This window comes from Saccoglossus kowalevskii, chromosome 2, assembly GCF_978046115.1.
Source record: "Saccoglossus kowalevskii chromosome 2, keSacKowa6.1, whole genome shotgun sequence".
In the NCBI taxonomy this organism is placed as follows: domain Eukaryota; kingdom Metazoa; phylum Hemichordata; class Enteropneusta; family Harrimaniidae; genus Saccoglossus; species Saccoglossus kowalevskii.
In genome coordinates, this window is record NC_140642.1 from 6,313,096 (window position 1) to 6,330,706 (window position 17,611).

At 32.5% G+C, this 17,611-nt stretch overlaps 1 protein-coding gene across 14 annotated transcripts in view; it reads left to right on the top strand.

Annotated features, from left to right (window-relative positions):
• LOC100374520 (kinesin light chain-like) overlaps positions 1–17,611 on the top strand; it is a 39,780-nt gene that overhangs the window by 2,490 nt on the left and 19,679 nt on the right. For 13 of the 14 annotated variants that reach the window (XM_085508415.1, XM_085508425.1, XM_085508444.1 and 10 more), the window contains exons 2-9: positions 8,150–8,420; positions 10,502–10,729; positions 11,229–11,307; positions 12,141–12,387; positions 13,083–13,170; positions 14,328–14,429; positions 15,004–15,087; positions 15,737–15,970. In XM_085508415.1, the coding sequence (XP_085364541.1) occupies positions 8,181–8,420; positions 10,502–10,729; positions 11,229–11,307; positions 12,141–12,387; positions 13,083–13,170; positions 14,328–14,429; positions 15,004–15,087; positions 15,737–15,970 (1,302 nt within the window). In that variant the 5' untranslated portion in view covers positions 8,150–8,180. Of the gene's footprint in view, positions 1–8,149; positions 8,421–10,501; positions 10,730–11,228; positions 11,308–12,140; positions 12,388–13,082; positions 13,171–14,327; positions 14,430–15,003; positions 15,088–15,736; positions 15,971–17,611 lie in introns of those variants that run through there. The other variant, XM_085508456.1, reaches the window with a different exon arrangement.

The following is a 17,611-nucleotide window of genomic DNA, read 5'->3' on the forward strand; positions in this document are numbered from 1 at the left end:
TTCAAAATGAATACACTCATTTGAAAAAAATACTATTTACATACCACTAAAATGTATGGTGTAAAAATGATTAGAGTCTATGGGAAAACAATCAAAATTGAGATATTCATAAACTCAATGCAAAACAATTCTCGCCTCAATGTTTTTCTGCATGATTTGACCAAATCGGAATACTGTGTTGTACTGACAAAATTTTTCGAAAACTTCTGGAAATTGACGATATCATTTTTTACAACACAATGCAGAAATGAATTCTATTTTTATTTAATATAATCTTTTGCCACTGATTTTGCTGAAAAAAAAATAATAGTTTATCCATTCACATCAGTCATGGTGGATACTGTAATCAGCCAGAAAAGTAAAATTATGTTTGCACTGTGTTGTGTTTGATACCAGTCTCATAGTGATGTACATAATGTGTGTAAATTACATGTTTTTTACACAGAATTTGAACATGTGCTGTGTAACGACTGGAGCACTTTCAATACCGGTAACTGGGTTTCTTAACTCGACAATTTAATTTGGGCATTTCAGAAGGGCAGGGGCCAAGTCGAATGCGACTCCGAAAACAGATACCCCTCCAATAAAGGGTGGCATTTTGTTAAGCTTGGGTGCTAAATCGCATAAGTGCTGTAATGTGTTTGGCACTAGCGTGAACAAATAGAATTGAATTAATACATACCAATGTAGAATCTTGTGAGAACCAAACACCAGTGGTACTGAGAAAATTATTCAGTTTACAGGTTTTTTGGCAACAAATAATTAATAAACTAGGCCAAGGTAATTGGATCATAGACCATAGAAAAAACAACTTCTACAAATGTTTGTATGATTTGATTTGTTTAGAAAAGTTCTATGCATAATCAAATGATCTGTATAAGCCAAGGTTAATGCTTCTGTTTTGGATACCACTGTATTTGGAAAAATGTACTCCATATATGCAGTGATGGGATAGAGTGACATCTGCTGTAGACTGTAAACTGAAAAATGTTGACCGTCTATTGTGAATCATAAACTAGTGATAATCTTTGACCTAGCTGTGTCCAACACTTCAATTGAAAATATATGAATGTGTACTATCATTTCATTGATTTGGGCTTGCAGTTGATAAATGTGATTAAAGTACGTTATTTAGGATGGAGAAACATCTTGTAAGTCTGGTAATTATATTGCTGTGTGTGAGCATATATAAATATGTGGTTCAACATTTTTGTAATACATGTACTCTGAATATGTTAGCTTGCAACAAATATTGGTGATGAGATTTAGTTGTGAATTAAATTTACAAATAAAATAATTGTTTTAATGTATGGGTTAGTGATTATGGTCTACATGTGTGTACAGAGATAGAGGTGAACTTTATCACTTGTAAAGAATATATGATATTATATCTGTTAAAACTATTCATTTCAATATGTTATGCTATTTACATGTCTAGGCATTTGTGTATTCCAAGCACGATTGTAATTTATGTTGATGTGGCTACTTGCAACCTTGAATGCTTTCGATGAATATGACACAATGCGTGAGAATTGAACTATGGCCAAGAAATCATTTCACATCTGTGGAACACTGGGAATTTCAGCAATTTGAGATACATTGCCTGAGATGTTCTCAGTGATGTAGAAAAGACCCAGTAGCTAGACAAACGACCACCTACTGTGAATAATATAGTCTATTACCACCTGCATTTCCATATTTTCCTTGTCTTTGAAATCAAATGTACATAACTGTGTTCTGATGACTGATTATTTTTTAATTAGTACACAGTAGAGTATTGTTTCAGCTCCATGATTGCATTTTACATGTAAATGTCTATCAATTCTATTGATTTTGCTGATGTTGACTAGCTATAGACTGGCACGTAATTAGGTTTTTCTGACATTTGCCATTACATAAACAGCTTTGTGCCTGCTTTCCAAATGGTGTAAACAGACTCTATTTACCCTCCCAGCAATATTTGCATTACAGTGGGATCACACATTTGAGTGTGGTGTTGGGTGTAAATTACATGCTAATATGTCATTTTCAGACAGACCAACAGTAGCAGTATTGTTTAAATATACAATGTAATTACCAGTAGATGATAAAGTTTAAATGTTATGTAAGATATTGAATGAGGCAGAATATGGATATTGAATGAATTAATTCAAATTCAGCAATTCATGAAATTGTTATATAAATTTGTTGTATACCCCTGGTAGTGTTATAATACATTTAAATGAATTTCTAAACTGTAGGACTCTAAATTGAATTTTAATGGTGAATGTACATCCCCATATTTTTCAATATCCCAAATGTGACACAAGACCAGATTACAATGCATCACTTGGTGGTGTTACATGAACAGAATTTTTTTCCATTGTTCATAGTACCAGAATATCATAAGTATCCAGGCTGCAATCCTGAAAGAGAAGAATCTACTCAAAGTGTATTCAAAGTGCATGCAGAACATATTCATGTAAACACAATTTGCATATGAATAAAAAGCAGTCATGTATTTTATGTAATGGTTCAACATCCATACCATGTGTATTTGTTTTTCAGAACTGTACTAGAAATATGCTCTGACAATTCTATATTAAGTTATGTGTGCTGTTCTCGAATAGAATATGAGATTATAAATTAATGTTTCTATTATTAATTGGTTCAGTAGAGTGGTAGGATATTTTCTATATTTGTTGATTTATCATCCAAACATTAACTTTTGGTTCTAACACAGTAATACTCATACTTTTTTGGATTTAGTTAAAAGATAATTGTTTGTGTAGACTATTTAGGTTTTGTGTTTAAATGTTTTCCTGTAAAAATAATTAACAAATGCATGTTCATACTGCTTACTAATTTACATAATGCTTACTAGTATTTTTGTCATGAAATTAAGTAGATAAATGGAAAATGAATTTTGTGAAGTGTTAGTATTGTATTTTTTTAAAACTTCAGTGGCAGAAATATGACATTATGATTTACATTCTGTTTGAACTTTTCAACTGTTAAGAGCTGATTCCTTCAAGTAAATAGAACATTGACCAGCCACATATTCATAACCAAACCTTTGTGTTTAGTTATTTACACATGCTGATTATAGACCATATAGTGTGTAATATTAATGCTCTTGGCATATGCCAGATAACTTGTGTCTAAACCTTCCCTGAATTTGCTGGCACAAGTTGAAAACAGGGTTGTTGATTGGATCTGGACCATCATGGGCATGTGTCATGTTCTCTCTATTTGAACATTCGACTCTGTCTGAATTGGTTGTTAGAGAAACAAATTCACCAACAAATAAATACTGTAGAATACTTTATTTTCGCTTGGAATATACTTTTTATGCTATATTTCACATTAAACTCATCAAAAATCAGTGAAAATAAATTACATACAAAACGCCCAAAAAGCCTTTTCAGTGAAAATTAATTCCAGCGAAAATAAAGTATTCCACAGTAGCAGATTGTTTGACAAGCTTTACTGTTGGCCTCTTAGTTTACGTGTACCTGTATCTTATTTGAGGCCACTATTGGCATGGTAGTACTGGATTTGCATAGTGGAATAATGCATTCTGGGTGTCCCAGTACATTGACTTGTGATGTCATTTGAACCATTCTGTTTATATAAACTTCCGTTCAGTTATGTGAATACTGATCCACTGTGTCAAAGAAAAATCACGTTGGTGATAAAAAGAAAGAGTTTGAATACATTGGGTTAACAATTGTCCTTTCCTAATACTTTCTGTGGTATCATGATTTAAAATAGTTCAATTAATAACCATGCTTTTACTTGCTTGAAGTCATTTACAAATGAATCGATTCACATTCCTGGGCACCAATGTGACCTCTCTCCTGGGAACATCAATTTTACTCTTATTTTAATATTCAGTGCATTTTTGGAGATAGTAAATATAGCACTTGTACATGTATATCTAGTGAATGAATTCTAATTTTAAATCATATAAAGTCAGATGCCATCATTTTTCTTGCCAATGTTTTGCACCATTATTATGTTATTTATTACAAGGTAGTATTGAACCAAATGGAAAGACATTTTTTTTAACATTTTCACCACCCAATTTTTCAGTACTTTTTTCTCATATTCTTCAGCCTATAAACAGGACTATTTTGTAAATTTCCGATGAAAAGAAGGAATGAAAAGGTTAAAACTTAATATGGAAAAAATAATCAAAAAAGGGATGGTATTTCTGTCATGTTCAAATTGTTTATTAAAAGATCATACATTTCATTTGTGCAGGTACACACCATCCTATATCAGCCATGTGCAACCAATTCAACAGTTTACTTTGTAAGTAAGATGTCAAATCATAGAATACATATAGTACATGTAACTGATAAATACCGGTACCCTAGTAAGCTTCAAAATTATATTATGCTAACTTCGGAAAATAGGAATTGTGTATCGGGTATAGAAATATTGTTTTTATGACTGAAAAATATGGTATTATAAAGCCACAATTAAATATTTAATTAGCTACTGGTTACACAGAATAATAGTTAAAACGTAATATTGCGATTCTAAGAATACTCTTCAATTAATGTACATGTTAAGGTATATTCGGTTAAAGTATATTATTATTGAATAGCTTGAGCAGGTCACATTCATCAATGGCATCTTATCATGTATTCAATGACCCTAAACTGTGGGATCACAGGGTAATGTTGACATTATGTCTACATCTTGTCAATCATCACAGGCACCTCCTATTATGGCAATCATTATTGTAAGGAGGGGTAAGTTGGCTTGCTGTGAATGTAAAAAAAAACTTGATTTTTCATTGTTTTAGTGCAGAGTGATGACACAGTGTAGGATTCTTGCATGAAGCAGTGGCCTGTGACAGTGCAGGTGGATGTGTCAGTACGTCAGATTGGTCTAACATAATGATAGGTAGATTTTTTGTACAAGACTAACCGTTTTAGGGGTTTGTTGTTATGCCAGTTGTCTATACACTTGTGCGTACATGCTGAAGCTATACCAGAACATGATAAATTGATATGTTATCATGCAAACATTCCTTTTGTTGAGTAATGCTACTTCACTGCTGTATACAGGAATGAATGAAATGGCATAAATGTACAGTATGTAACATTGGTATAAAATTCGTCTTCGATCCAATGTCTGGATGAAATGTTCTGGATTTTGTACTCCCAAGGCACACAAGCCTTTCTACTCCCTGAGATACTGCATGAATTATTGATCATGTGGTTAGTGAAAATATGAGATATTATCTTTCTGTACAAGTTCCCAGTCCTCAAGTTGATTTTCTGATCCATTTTGATTGTATCTTGACATGTTTAAGTTCATCATGCATGTTAGCAGATTGCATTTTGCCTTGAGGTACTCACTATAGTTCTATCTAAGTGTCATATGAGCCATGATAGTGAATGGATGTATTTTGATGGAATGCCAGTGAAAACTGAAAATGTGTCTAACCCAAATACCTTTCTAGCCTTTTTAGCTCCGCTGTCAACTTTGTTCATTTCATGATGATATCTTCAATTCTCTAATTTTGATAAATATTTTTTGTCATTTTTGGTAAAAGTGATATTTTTGTTAAAAACCACAAGTCTTATTGCTTTGATATTATACATGTACCATAGTTAAAGTACCTCGGGTTGACCTCTCTCAGATTTGTTCATTTTGTGATAATATGCATTGCTAACAGTGGAGCTATCTCAACCAAGAGGCTGCTTGTTGATGATTGTCATGTTCAATTTCATTGCATTTACATGTACATGTATATTATTTCTGTTACAAACATGCAAATATATTACCAACTACTACTAACTAAATGGTCTATGGTCAAAATAAGTTGTATTTTAATGATCCAGTATTTCAATAAATGCTTCTAATAGAACCTTTTTATATCCAGGCACAACAATCACCATGCCTGGTTCATAGAAACTCTGATGTGTGTATACTGTGTAGGTGATATGTGAACTAAAGAAGGGGGCATGAACCTGGTATTCCAAGGTTGTTCATGTAGTTATAAATATAACTCTAAAAAACATGGTCATATTAAAATAGCAGTGCCCTGAAATTATTAAGTATACATTTCAATGATGTGTTTGAATTATATTTTGCCTGTTCACCAACTCGGTGAATAATATATGATAGATTAGAACACTCCCCACTGATTTTGTATGCTTCTCACTATTTTAGATCATTGTTGCATGAATGTTGAGGTTTGCTTTGCATGCTGCATCACATGACTTTTCTTGCTTTTTTTGCCCTGTCATTATTTTATTGTCTTGTAGTAAATCTATCCCTGGATTCATGACAGCATCAGAGTCGGTGTTATTTACACTTGATTGTTGGTTGCTTAAGAACACTGCCATGGATCATGCTATAATAAAACAGGTGGACGTGCAAGACAGAATACACAGTCAGAATGTGCATGCATACACCAGCAATAACCAATTTCCAGTACATGACTATTTGTAGTATAATCAAGATTTTACAGATAAATCAGGGTTCTTGTAATTACTCATTTGTCCAAAATAGTGCACATTAATTTGCCACACATCCACTTCATTTTGCTATCAGGATCCATGGCAGTGTTTGAGCAGCCAATGACTGAATGTAAATATTGCCCACTCTGACAATACTAGGTGTGCTATTCCTTTCATTTTAAATGGTAAATGCAAATACTTGAACCAATTGTTTCTGTGTACGAGTAGTTCAGTCTGCCGTAATTTATAATCCTCCTTGCTCACTATTTTTAGCTCCCCTGTTGACTTTGTCGAACAGAGCTTATTATACGAGTGATTGTCAGTCATTGTTGTTCGTGTAAATTTTTTTACTTAACTTCTTCTAGAAAATTACAATCCTTAATATATTACTAATACATGATGTACCGGTAGCTTGATAAACAATGAAATGGTTAATGAAGCTGCTCTTACATGTAATGAATATCTTTATCATCTTATTCTAAAAAACAGTCTACTGTTGTTACACACATCCGCAATATAGTAATTGTCTCATCGTCAACAATATGTCTATGGTCAAACTCAGTTCTGTTTTTAACATTCCGGTAAACATTTACCTTATTTTATATACCAAATTAGAAATGTGTGTTCATTCATTGCTTTAATTTTGTATATTATTAAATTAAAAACCACATTATTTACCTAATTGATTAAAGCATCTGTATCGCAATGGGTTTTCAGGTAGGATGGTTTACAATTTTAATCAAATGATAATGTTTACCTTAAATTATGTGTTGTACTTAAAATCCAATAAACGTGTTTACCCGCTGATAAGTAAACTGATGAGGGTTCTATTTTGTGTCAGAGATAAGCAAGTGTGAGATTAACAATAATTAGAACATAATCAAACTACGATTGCATGTTCAGTTCAGTTCAAGATGACTCATGTTTACTGTCTGTCTTGATGATAAGGGACTGGCTAATTTGAATATTCATGCCATGGTAATAGCCATTGCTAGGTTTAGTAATTTCACATTTTAGACATAGGTCAGAGAGTTTTTTCAGTATCTAGAAATTGGTTGCTGTGATATGCATTAGCAATGTCGCAGGTTCAAATCATATGATTATCTTACTGCTACGTACTACACTGGACAATAAAATATTATCGTGGTGTAGTACGACTAATGGGTACTCTTTGGGAGGGACAGAATTGTGACTGTTTTCTGTAGTTTGAACATATAAATACATTTGTAGTATCTGTGATTTTAATGTGTTGGTCGTAAATAGTGTTTCAAGGTTGCCATTAATCTTCCTATTAAGAGACTGTCCTCAGATGGCTTTTTAGTGTTAAAAGTAATGAAAAATATTCTAGCCTTGTACAAAAACCATGTATTCAACTTTATCGCAACACCTTCATACAATGTAGGCTTGAAGCGGAACCATATTGTATTGTACTCTTCAGATCAAAGGGGTTGCATTTCGTAGAAATCATAGATTAACATCGCCTTTTTATGTGTGAACAACTCATAAAAATTGTGTGATTCATGCCTTAATGTTATTCAGACAACGACAGTGTTGTAGAAGATCTGAATTCAATTGCAGGTGGTATAGCCTTCTGTTATGGGTAAATTCTGACAAGTACATGGAAGAACTCTCATTTACTGTACAGATAGCAATGTTTTAATAGTTTTCAACATTTTGTTCATTTGCAGACAATTCAACCCATGGTCATTCACATCCAACATGTCTTCGTCTTCCTCGAATAACTCGTCGGTGAACCAAGAAGAAATCATATCAGGTACCAGGCAGGTTATACAGGGACTTGAACAATTAAAAAATGAACATAATAGTATCCTGAATGGTCTCTATCAGTCATTAAAGGCTGTAAAAAAGGACAATGAAGACTCCAATCTCACTGAAGAAAAGACTTCATTATTACAGAAGTCATTGGAGAGTCTTGAACTGGGCCTCAATGAAGCGCAGGTAAGCATCAAAGTGTGTGACTGTGTGCTCCCATGGATTATGCATGCCATGCCATGGATTGTTTTATATAAATTCCTGCTTAGGCATTTTCTTTCGAATTTAAAAGTGTAATACACACAAATGTTGGTACATTTCACATTAGTCAAGATTATTAACAAGGAATTTAATTTCAAACTTTTAATTGAGCTGATATTATGATATATAGGTGGAGTATTGGTTCATCTAAATAAATTTATACCAGTCACATGCAATGATTAATTTGTTTGGTATCCAACTTCATATGAAATACTCATTTGATGGGAAACTGGCTTAACCTTCAATGACCCAGCTACTTTCATTGTTGAAAAGTAACCACCTTGTAAAGTTTGATGTTATCTTGATGTGAGAAAAGATAATTCTTCATAAATAATTATAAACTTAAATTATTATGTTTTTTGAGGCCTTCCTTTTCTTGAGTTTCATGTCCAGGGATCATATTTATCACGAGTGTTTGTCACTAAACATCAACAAATTGTAAATATATAATACTAGTAAATTCAAAATAAAAATATTATTTGTGAAAATGAAAGACAGACTTTTAATATAATATGCATTTTTGATGTCTCAAAGAAAAATTCTGTGACTATAAATGTTGATCATTTTAAACATTATTTTATTGATAAGATGATGTTGATAAGGAGTAAGCCCAGCTGGCTGTTACATTCTGAAACTTGTTGGCCCTACAGCAAATTTCTAGGCCCAGGGCCTTACTGTCAAACACTGTATATCACACAGGTCATGATTATTATTTAGAGCAAGCCATTTGATTTACTGATACTGCAAGATGGCTATGTTACTCAATTTACAGTACAGTTTGACAGTTCTTTTGTTTGCTTTGTTATGTGAATAAAGAACCTTGGCTGACTTACAACAAAGAATCTTGCCTCTGATACTTGGATAATTGTTCTGCATCATTGGTTGCGCTTCACCTTTGAAAGTAAACAAGTCTCAAGTATTTCTGATTTTTCAAAATGGCGGGGAAGATGGTCTACTTGTATGTTCAGTTGTTTCCAGAGCTGGACAAAGAGTTATGTTAAAACCACTTTAATTTCTAAGACTAATTTTCACTAGTAGATCCATTGAGGTTTTTAATTAAGTTATAGTTCAAACTTGTTGGTTGTTTCCATGTTCCCCTATAGATTATAATTTAAATGCAGTTGAATTGCTACATTTGAAATTTGTTAAACATTTTATTTGATTTCATTCCACTGCATCACTTACAATATTTTTAAAGAGTTGTATGTTTTCATGTACTCTCCCTCTTAAAATTGTGTAATTGAAAGCTTATTTCTTATTTCATTTGTACATTTTACTCCGGAAGTAACAGTTATAGGAAATTCAATATGGATGTGATGATTATTAAAGCCAGCAGGTTCTAATATGTCCAATACTCAGAGCTATCAAATGTACATTGTGAGCAATTACCATAGTGTATGGTGTTCCATTGTCCAAACCTAATGTGTGTGCTTATTGAGTCTGACCCCCTAAGGCAGTACTTTTATACATTACTTACATTACTTCAATTTCATCTTCTGCTGAAGTCCCTTTCCCTCCTGTTGATTTACGATATGTCCCATTTGCCATACTAGCTGAATATCTACCATCAATAATATATACAGGTCTGTTTCATCTGGTATTTAGTGTGAGAAAATCTGAATTTGAATTAGATCCAGATGTAATATTGATATTTAATGCAAATTTAAACAAAAAAATTAACAGAATATTTTGATGTATATTGTCACCTGAAATTAATTAATTAAATGTCATCTACATTCAGTATATAATATTTCAATGCTGAAGGTATTTATTTAGCTGTAAAATAATTTGTAATTCATTATAATTACAAATAGATATAATAAATATGCCATTGGCAGTGCATTGACTTGAATATATCATATTATATGGTCAAATCATTTATCAAATTCAGAGTTTGACATGATAGGGTATATAATTAATTAGGGATGCAGGTGGGTTGATTTGAATTTTTTCAATTGTCACTTTATGTTACTGACCTGTACTGTATATTATCCTATTCTCTGTAGGTGATGATGGCATTAGGTCACCATTTAAATATGGTGGAAGCCGAGAAACAGAAACTTAGGGCCCAAGTAAGGCGGTTATGTCAAGAGAACGCATGGCTTCGGGATGAACTTGCTAATACACAACAAAAGCTCCAGTCTAGTGAACAGTCAGCTGCCCAGTTAGAAGAGGAAAATAAGCATTTAGAATTTATGAATCAGATGAAGAAATATGACGATCCAGATGCACAGGTGATTTCATTATTTGTACAATTATAGACCAAATTTATTGGTAGACTTAGCTGAAGATGCACAGGTGATTTCATTATTTGTACAATTATAGACCAAATTTATTGGTAGACTTATGGTCAGCTTGCCTGGAGTGATACTTGTCCCAATGAACAGACCAATGCATGTGTTTCCTCATTTGCATGATATAATTTCATCGTACACATTGTCTGTGTTGTATCATGAATTGCTTTGTACAAAACGATCATTATAAATGAAATTGTGTCGCACACCGTAGTGCCACAATTGATACACATAAGAGAATAGCTTTGCTGTGATATTGAAGATGCATAAATTTCACAGGAATGTTCACCATATTCAAGTCAATTCTTGGCTTTGCCATCTTTCCATCAGTAACATTAGCAGGTGAATTAACCTGTTTTTATAAAAAGTTGGAAAATAAATTGATTGTTTTTTGTGATTACCATCACAACATCAATAAAACTATTTGGTTGTGTTACAGAGTGAAGAAAGTACAACAGAAAAAGATACACCTTTAGACTTGGGTTTTCCTGAGGAAGAGGAAGATCAGCAACAAGATGGTGAGTGAGACTTGGAATGCCACTTTATCCTCTCCTGACAAGTTAACTTAATTTTGTCTACTGTACATTATCATGTTATGTAATTCATATTCTTGTAAATATTTTTTCTTGATGGCTTTTAGAAATAATTCCAAAGTATTTGTTACCTTAATCCTTTGAGTGCAAAAACTTTTGTGGTAAAATTTCTTTACTATTTTTCACAAAATAAAATATGTTAAAGTTATCACAGATTTTTTCAACACTATTTCTGATACATACATGATCATAGACTGATTCCATGCAAACTCAAAAATATCAATACACAATGGGTTACAATACACAATACAATGGGTTGGGTGAAAGATGGCTGATTGGTAACCATTTTGTTGGTCCCAGTTCATAAACAGGGACTTATGGATTGACCTTCATGTGTGCGTCCATGCATGTATCAGTGATCTTAGACATGCCTGGACTGATTACATTTATACTTCACACATACATCATACATAATAATATACATATGCAATTCAAATTGTTTCATGATGTAATTCAAGATGGCCGAATGATGGCCATTTTTGTGCTGAAAAATCATCTAAATCAAGCCTTCTGGCATTCCAGAACTGGATCTTCGCTATTTACAGATGGATTTTGTTCAAACTTGGTACATACATAATCAAGCATCAGCTTCTGGATCCCTATCTCTGACTTGTTTGTGTTCATACTATATTACTATAAACAAAACAATACATACAATACATCTTAAATTTGATAAATAACGACTATGATATTCATGGCTTGTTTATCATTATTTGATGTTCTATTTATTGATCTCAACATGTAATTTCTTTCATCAGAGGGTTATCCACCACAACAGCCAACCAATCCACAAGCAGCTGCTGCCGCTGCTGCTGCAACTGGTGGTTACGAGATTCCCGCTAGATTGCGTACATTACATAACTTAGTTATACAATATGCTTCACAAGGAAGATACGAAGTAGCTGTTCCTTTGTGCAAACAAGCTTTAGAGGATTTAGAGAAAACTTCTGGTCACGATCATCCAGATGTAGCTACAATGCTCAATATTTTAGCCTTAGTCTATAGGTAAGTGTTTACCTGTTTATGCTGAATCACATTGCTGGAAGGATTATATACTTTCAATGTGTGCCATTCATATCCCTAACAAAAATATATAAGGTTTTGCTTCTTGTCTTCGCACAGGTCAGTTTAAAACCTTGGTGAAGTGTGTCTCAGTGGTTGTTGATCAAAATAATGTTACTGCCTGTATCTGAAAGCATTATTTAATAAATGTTTAGTTTCCAAACATCAATGGCATTCTGATTAGTTAACTCTTTATAGTTGCATGAGAGGAGTGAAAAATTCTTAGCATTGCGCTAGCCGGGTCACAAGATACTCCTCCTACAGTTGAACTTATTTATTATACTAGTTGTAGCTTTAAATCTTTTATAAAACTTATTGTCCCAAATGTTTACTTTAGTTTTTTTTAGTGCCATAAAATTAAAAAACATTCTAACGTGAGGTGTTTAGAGAAGCTAGACTTCTCAGTTGTTATGGTCACTTTCAAAAACCCTTCATATGCCTTTAACTTTAAGGTAATCAGTATATGTGGAAAATTAGGTACACAACTGTATTGCTGGAGGCAAGATTAGCAAATCAATTTCCTGCTGCACAGTTTTGTACATGTAGTAGCATTCCAGGTTGTATTAATCTCGCAATACATCATAGATAATATATAGGATGTAATAAAATAAGGTTTCTTGTTCATTATTTGTTTCTAGGGACCAGAATAAATACAAAGAAGCTGCTAATCTTTTGCAGGATGCACTCGCTATTAGGGAGAAGACATTAGGTCCTGATCATCCTGCTGTAAGTATAGGAAATTATTCCTCAAAATACTTATTTAGTGTTCTGTGGTGTGCACTTTTCATTGTGTATTTTTAGCTCCGCTGTCGTCTTTGTCGAGCGGAGCTTATCATATGAGTGATTGTCCGGCATCCGTGTCAATGTTTTACTTTTTCGACTTCTTCTTGAAAACTACAAGCCTGAATGCTTTGATACTTGGTGTATACCGGTATGTACCTTGGGTAGACCTCTCTCAGATTTGTTCGTTTTGTAATGATATCTTTAATTTTCTGATTTTGGTGAATATTTTTGGTAAAAAGTGATATTTTCAACTTCTTGTTAAAAACGACAAGTCCAATTGCTTTGATATTACATATATAGGTACTACATGTGGACCACTCTCAAATTTGTTCATTTCATGATGATATCTTTAATTTTCTAATTTTGGTGAATATTTTTGTCATTTTTGGTAAAAAGTGATATTTTCATTTTCTTGTTAAATACTGCAAGTCCAATTGCTTTGATATTACATATATAGGTACTACATGTGGACCTCTCTCAGATTTGCTCATTTTGTAATGATAATTTTAATTTTCTAATTGTGGTGAATATTTTTGTCATTTTTGGTAAAAAGTTGTATTTTCGACTTCTTGTTAAAAACCACAAGTCCAATTGCTTTGATATTACATATATAGATACTACATGTGAACCACTCTCAAATTTGTTCATTTCATGATGATATCTTCAATTCTCTAATTTTGATGAATATTTTTGTCATTTTTGGTAAAAATTGATATTTTCTTGTTAAAAACCACAATCATTTATGGTGAAAAATGATATTTTTGAATTTTGAATATTGTTCATTTTCTAATGATATCATCTGTTCTTTAATTGAAATGTGCATTGCTAACAGCGGAGCTATCTCAGCCACCAGGCTGCTTGTTTTAAAGATTACATCTACTTATTGAACTGAATGAAAAATTTGATCATTTTTATGTTTTATTCTTCCATCTTAAAATATGTGTATTTAGTACAAATTCAAATGCATGTTAAATCTGCAGAGAATCTTGAGGAAAACAAAAATTGTATAGTTGAATAATATCTCAAACAAGCAAAGTGCTAGAAAATGTAAAATTGTTTTCCTACTGTGTACTTATACAGAACATGTGTTTTTCCCTCAGGTCGCAGCCACACTTAATAATTTAGCTGTTTTATATGGCAAACGTGGTAAATACAAGGAGGCTGAGCCTCTGTGCAAGAGAGCTCTAGAGATCAGAGAAAAGGCAAGCAGCTACTTTCTCTTTATCATTTTTTCATTCCACCTGTAATGGTTGCTTTGTCGTCTCTCCCACAGTAGGGAGATTATGTGTTTGATTTTTGTGCTTGGTGACTCAGCCACTCAGCAGTTTCAAAAATTGCCTCCTTGCCAGGCTCACAGAATACATAGTCAGATAATTTAATGTCAAGCCAGAATGGACGCAAAACTCATGTGATGCTAAATTGTCAATGCTTTAACAGATAAGGAGTAGCATATTATGGGATGGGATGACTAACTATAATCATGATGGAGACTGTAAATAGACTTTCTTCCATTAAACCTTCATTAAATAAATATATCATTCTAGAGTTTTCAGTATAGAGCTGGTAACTTGATGAAATTGCTTTGAACTCGATAGCTGATGCATACACATATTCTACACATTAAAAAGCTAATCTGTTCAGAGTGGAGGAAAGGTAAAAAAAAATATATAGGATTTACACTTACTTGCATTCACTGTGACATATCAAAAATTAATTGTCCATACTGTCTTATAGTTAAGTGTATCCTGTTGTATAAACTGTTTTATATCATTTCAGGTGCTTGGTAAAGAACATCCAGATGTTGCTAAGCAACTGAACAACTTGGCTCTCCTGTGTCAGAACCAAGGCAAATATGAAGAGGTAAAAATGATTGTGCTTTGAATTATTTCCTGCCAGATTATGTCATACTGCTGAATTCAGCTGAGTTATGAGAAGAGGTTATTTTTGCTTTTTTATGTACACTAAATTAGAACTTGGTGAAGTGCATGCTATATCAATCCACTAAAATGAAATATTTCTACTTCTATAGTACACTGCAGATTTAAAAATTCACTTTTTTACTATGGTATATGCTCTTTTACATCAATGTTATATTAATTAATCATATACTCGTCTGCTTCACTTTAGTCAATTTATCACTTTGCATTGATCCTAAATCGCCCTATCAAAATATTACAAGGTTAAAAGGTTTTTCAGTCACAACTTTCACATGGAATAATAAAAATCAAACACATTAATTAGCCAGCTCAACCATTTTACTGTAAAATCTGTATTAGAAGCTGTGACTTCTATTAAAATGGTACAATGCAACATATAGGATGCGGCTTCTATTAGAGCATTTGCACATATGAGATAATTGAATTTTTGGTTCTCAATTCTAAAAAGAATAGGTGCGATTTCTATTTGGATGCAGCTTCAAAAACAGATTTTACGGTACATTTGAACCTTAGTTTAGTTGTAGTGTTATGTTTATTTCTTGTAATAACAATGTAATTTGTTCTCTCCATAGGTTGAATGGTACTACCAAAGAGCACTAGAAATTTACCAATCTAAACTTGGACCTGATGATCCTAATGTCGCCAAAACAAAGAACAACCTGGCGTCTGCATATCTAAAACAGGGCAAGTACAAAGCAGCAGAAACACTCTATAAACAGGTACTGACAAGAGCCCATGAAAGAGAATTTGGAAGTGGAGATGAAAAACCTATCTGGATGCAAGCAGAGGAAAGGGAAGAAGGAAAGGTGAGATTAAATTGTTTTGTTTGATGTAAAAAAAAATCAGCAAAATAAAAATCTCCTATAGTTCATTTACGCAACTGAGCATACTATAATGATGTAACAATTTATTTTACATTATCGGTATTGTCTGTATGCTTTTTTTAATGTACATTGTTTTATTCAGTTGTGTTGACCTCTGTACCATTGAATGACTCACTCAAACTCAATCAATTCATATCATGGAAACTGTATGTGACCAATATCTCTGTTCAAATCAAATAATTGCATTAATAATTATGAATTTAATAATATATTTGGTACTGAGAAATGTTATTTCAAGAAAATTTTGTTAAAATATGGCTTTAGAAGAAACACTGCCAAATGATTTGACACCAAAAATATTCACTGGTCAGATGATTAGGACTAATCATTTTAGAGTTTGTTCTCAAATCAAACATATTTGTAAAAAAAGTCTGCAGCATCTACATCTATTTGACATGGGCAAATTTCAGACTTGACACTTGAGTATACGAGTTGCATATCTGTATTTTTAAGATGTATTGTATTACTGGGCATATTTTAATGTGCATGCACGGTCACTAGGTTGATACATCCAAATCAGCTGTTCAGACTGCTTTTATTACCATGTCATAGATGCATCTTATTTGTGATAATCCAAACTTAACATTTTCTAAAAGTGATTGATTAGTTTGAGATAATCATTAAAATCTAATTAAGTCAAATAAAAAATCTCTCAATTTTATTGTGAATGTACTTAATACTGCAGACCAGTAGCAAATGAGTCTGTTCAGACATTCAATCAACTATGAAACAGCTACATTTTTGAAGAGGAAAATAATTCTATTTCAATTTGTATTAGTATTTTACTTTCATGACATCAGTGTTCTGAAATTCAAGGAATGATTTGGGATGATATAGTTTTGAAAAAGAATGAATAAAAATACAAATGAAATTTGAGAAAACACCTTATTGTAGGGCCTCTCAGCTTGCTGCAGTACACTGCAGTGTATGGAAATATGATGAGATATACTCTACTGCACAATTCATTGGTTTTGGGGAATTCCTGTCCAATAAAGAAAGATCACAACAACTATGCATTCATAAATCAAATAATGAAATTCAATTCTGGGCATACTTATTTGTATCTTATTGTGTATAGTTGTTTATTATAATGATAGAATGCATGGATGCTACTGATAGACAATACTGCCCTTATTGTAGAGGATAATAAAAGCTTTATGAGCTAAATAAATATCTATGTAAAATACATGTGGGCTGTCAGTAAAAAATAAAAATTGTACATGTGAGGAGCATTGATAGTGGGAGGAGATTACATTGAAAATGAGATATATATTGAAATTGATGATAAAAAATACATATATATTTCAATTTTAAGAAAAATTTGACAATGTTGAATTGTTGCTGAATGTGATTTGGGTGCTGCATTAATCTGGGCTTTACCTTTTTCTGTTTGACTTGTATGTCAGGAATTATTTTACATCAATAGAATTATGATTGTGATGATAATAATTTAATAAATATTTATTTAAAAGCAAGTTTTTGTCATTTGTGAATATTAACATCTAATAAATTGATTACTATATTTGGTTGATTGAAATCAATTAGACATCAGTGCCATGACCC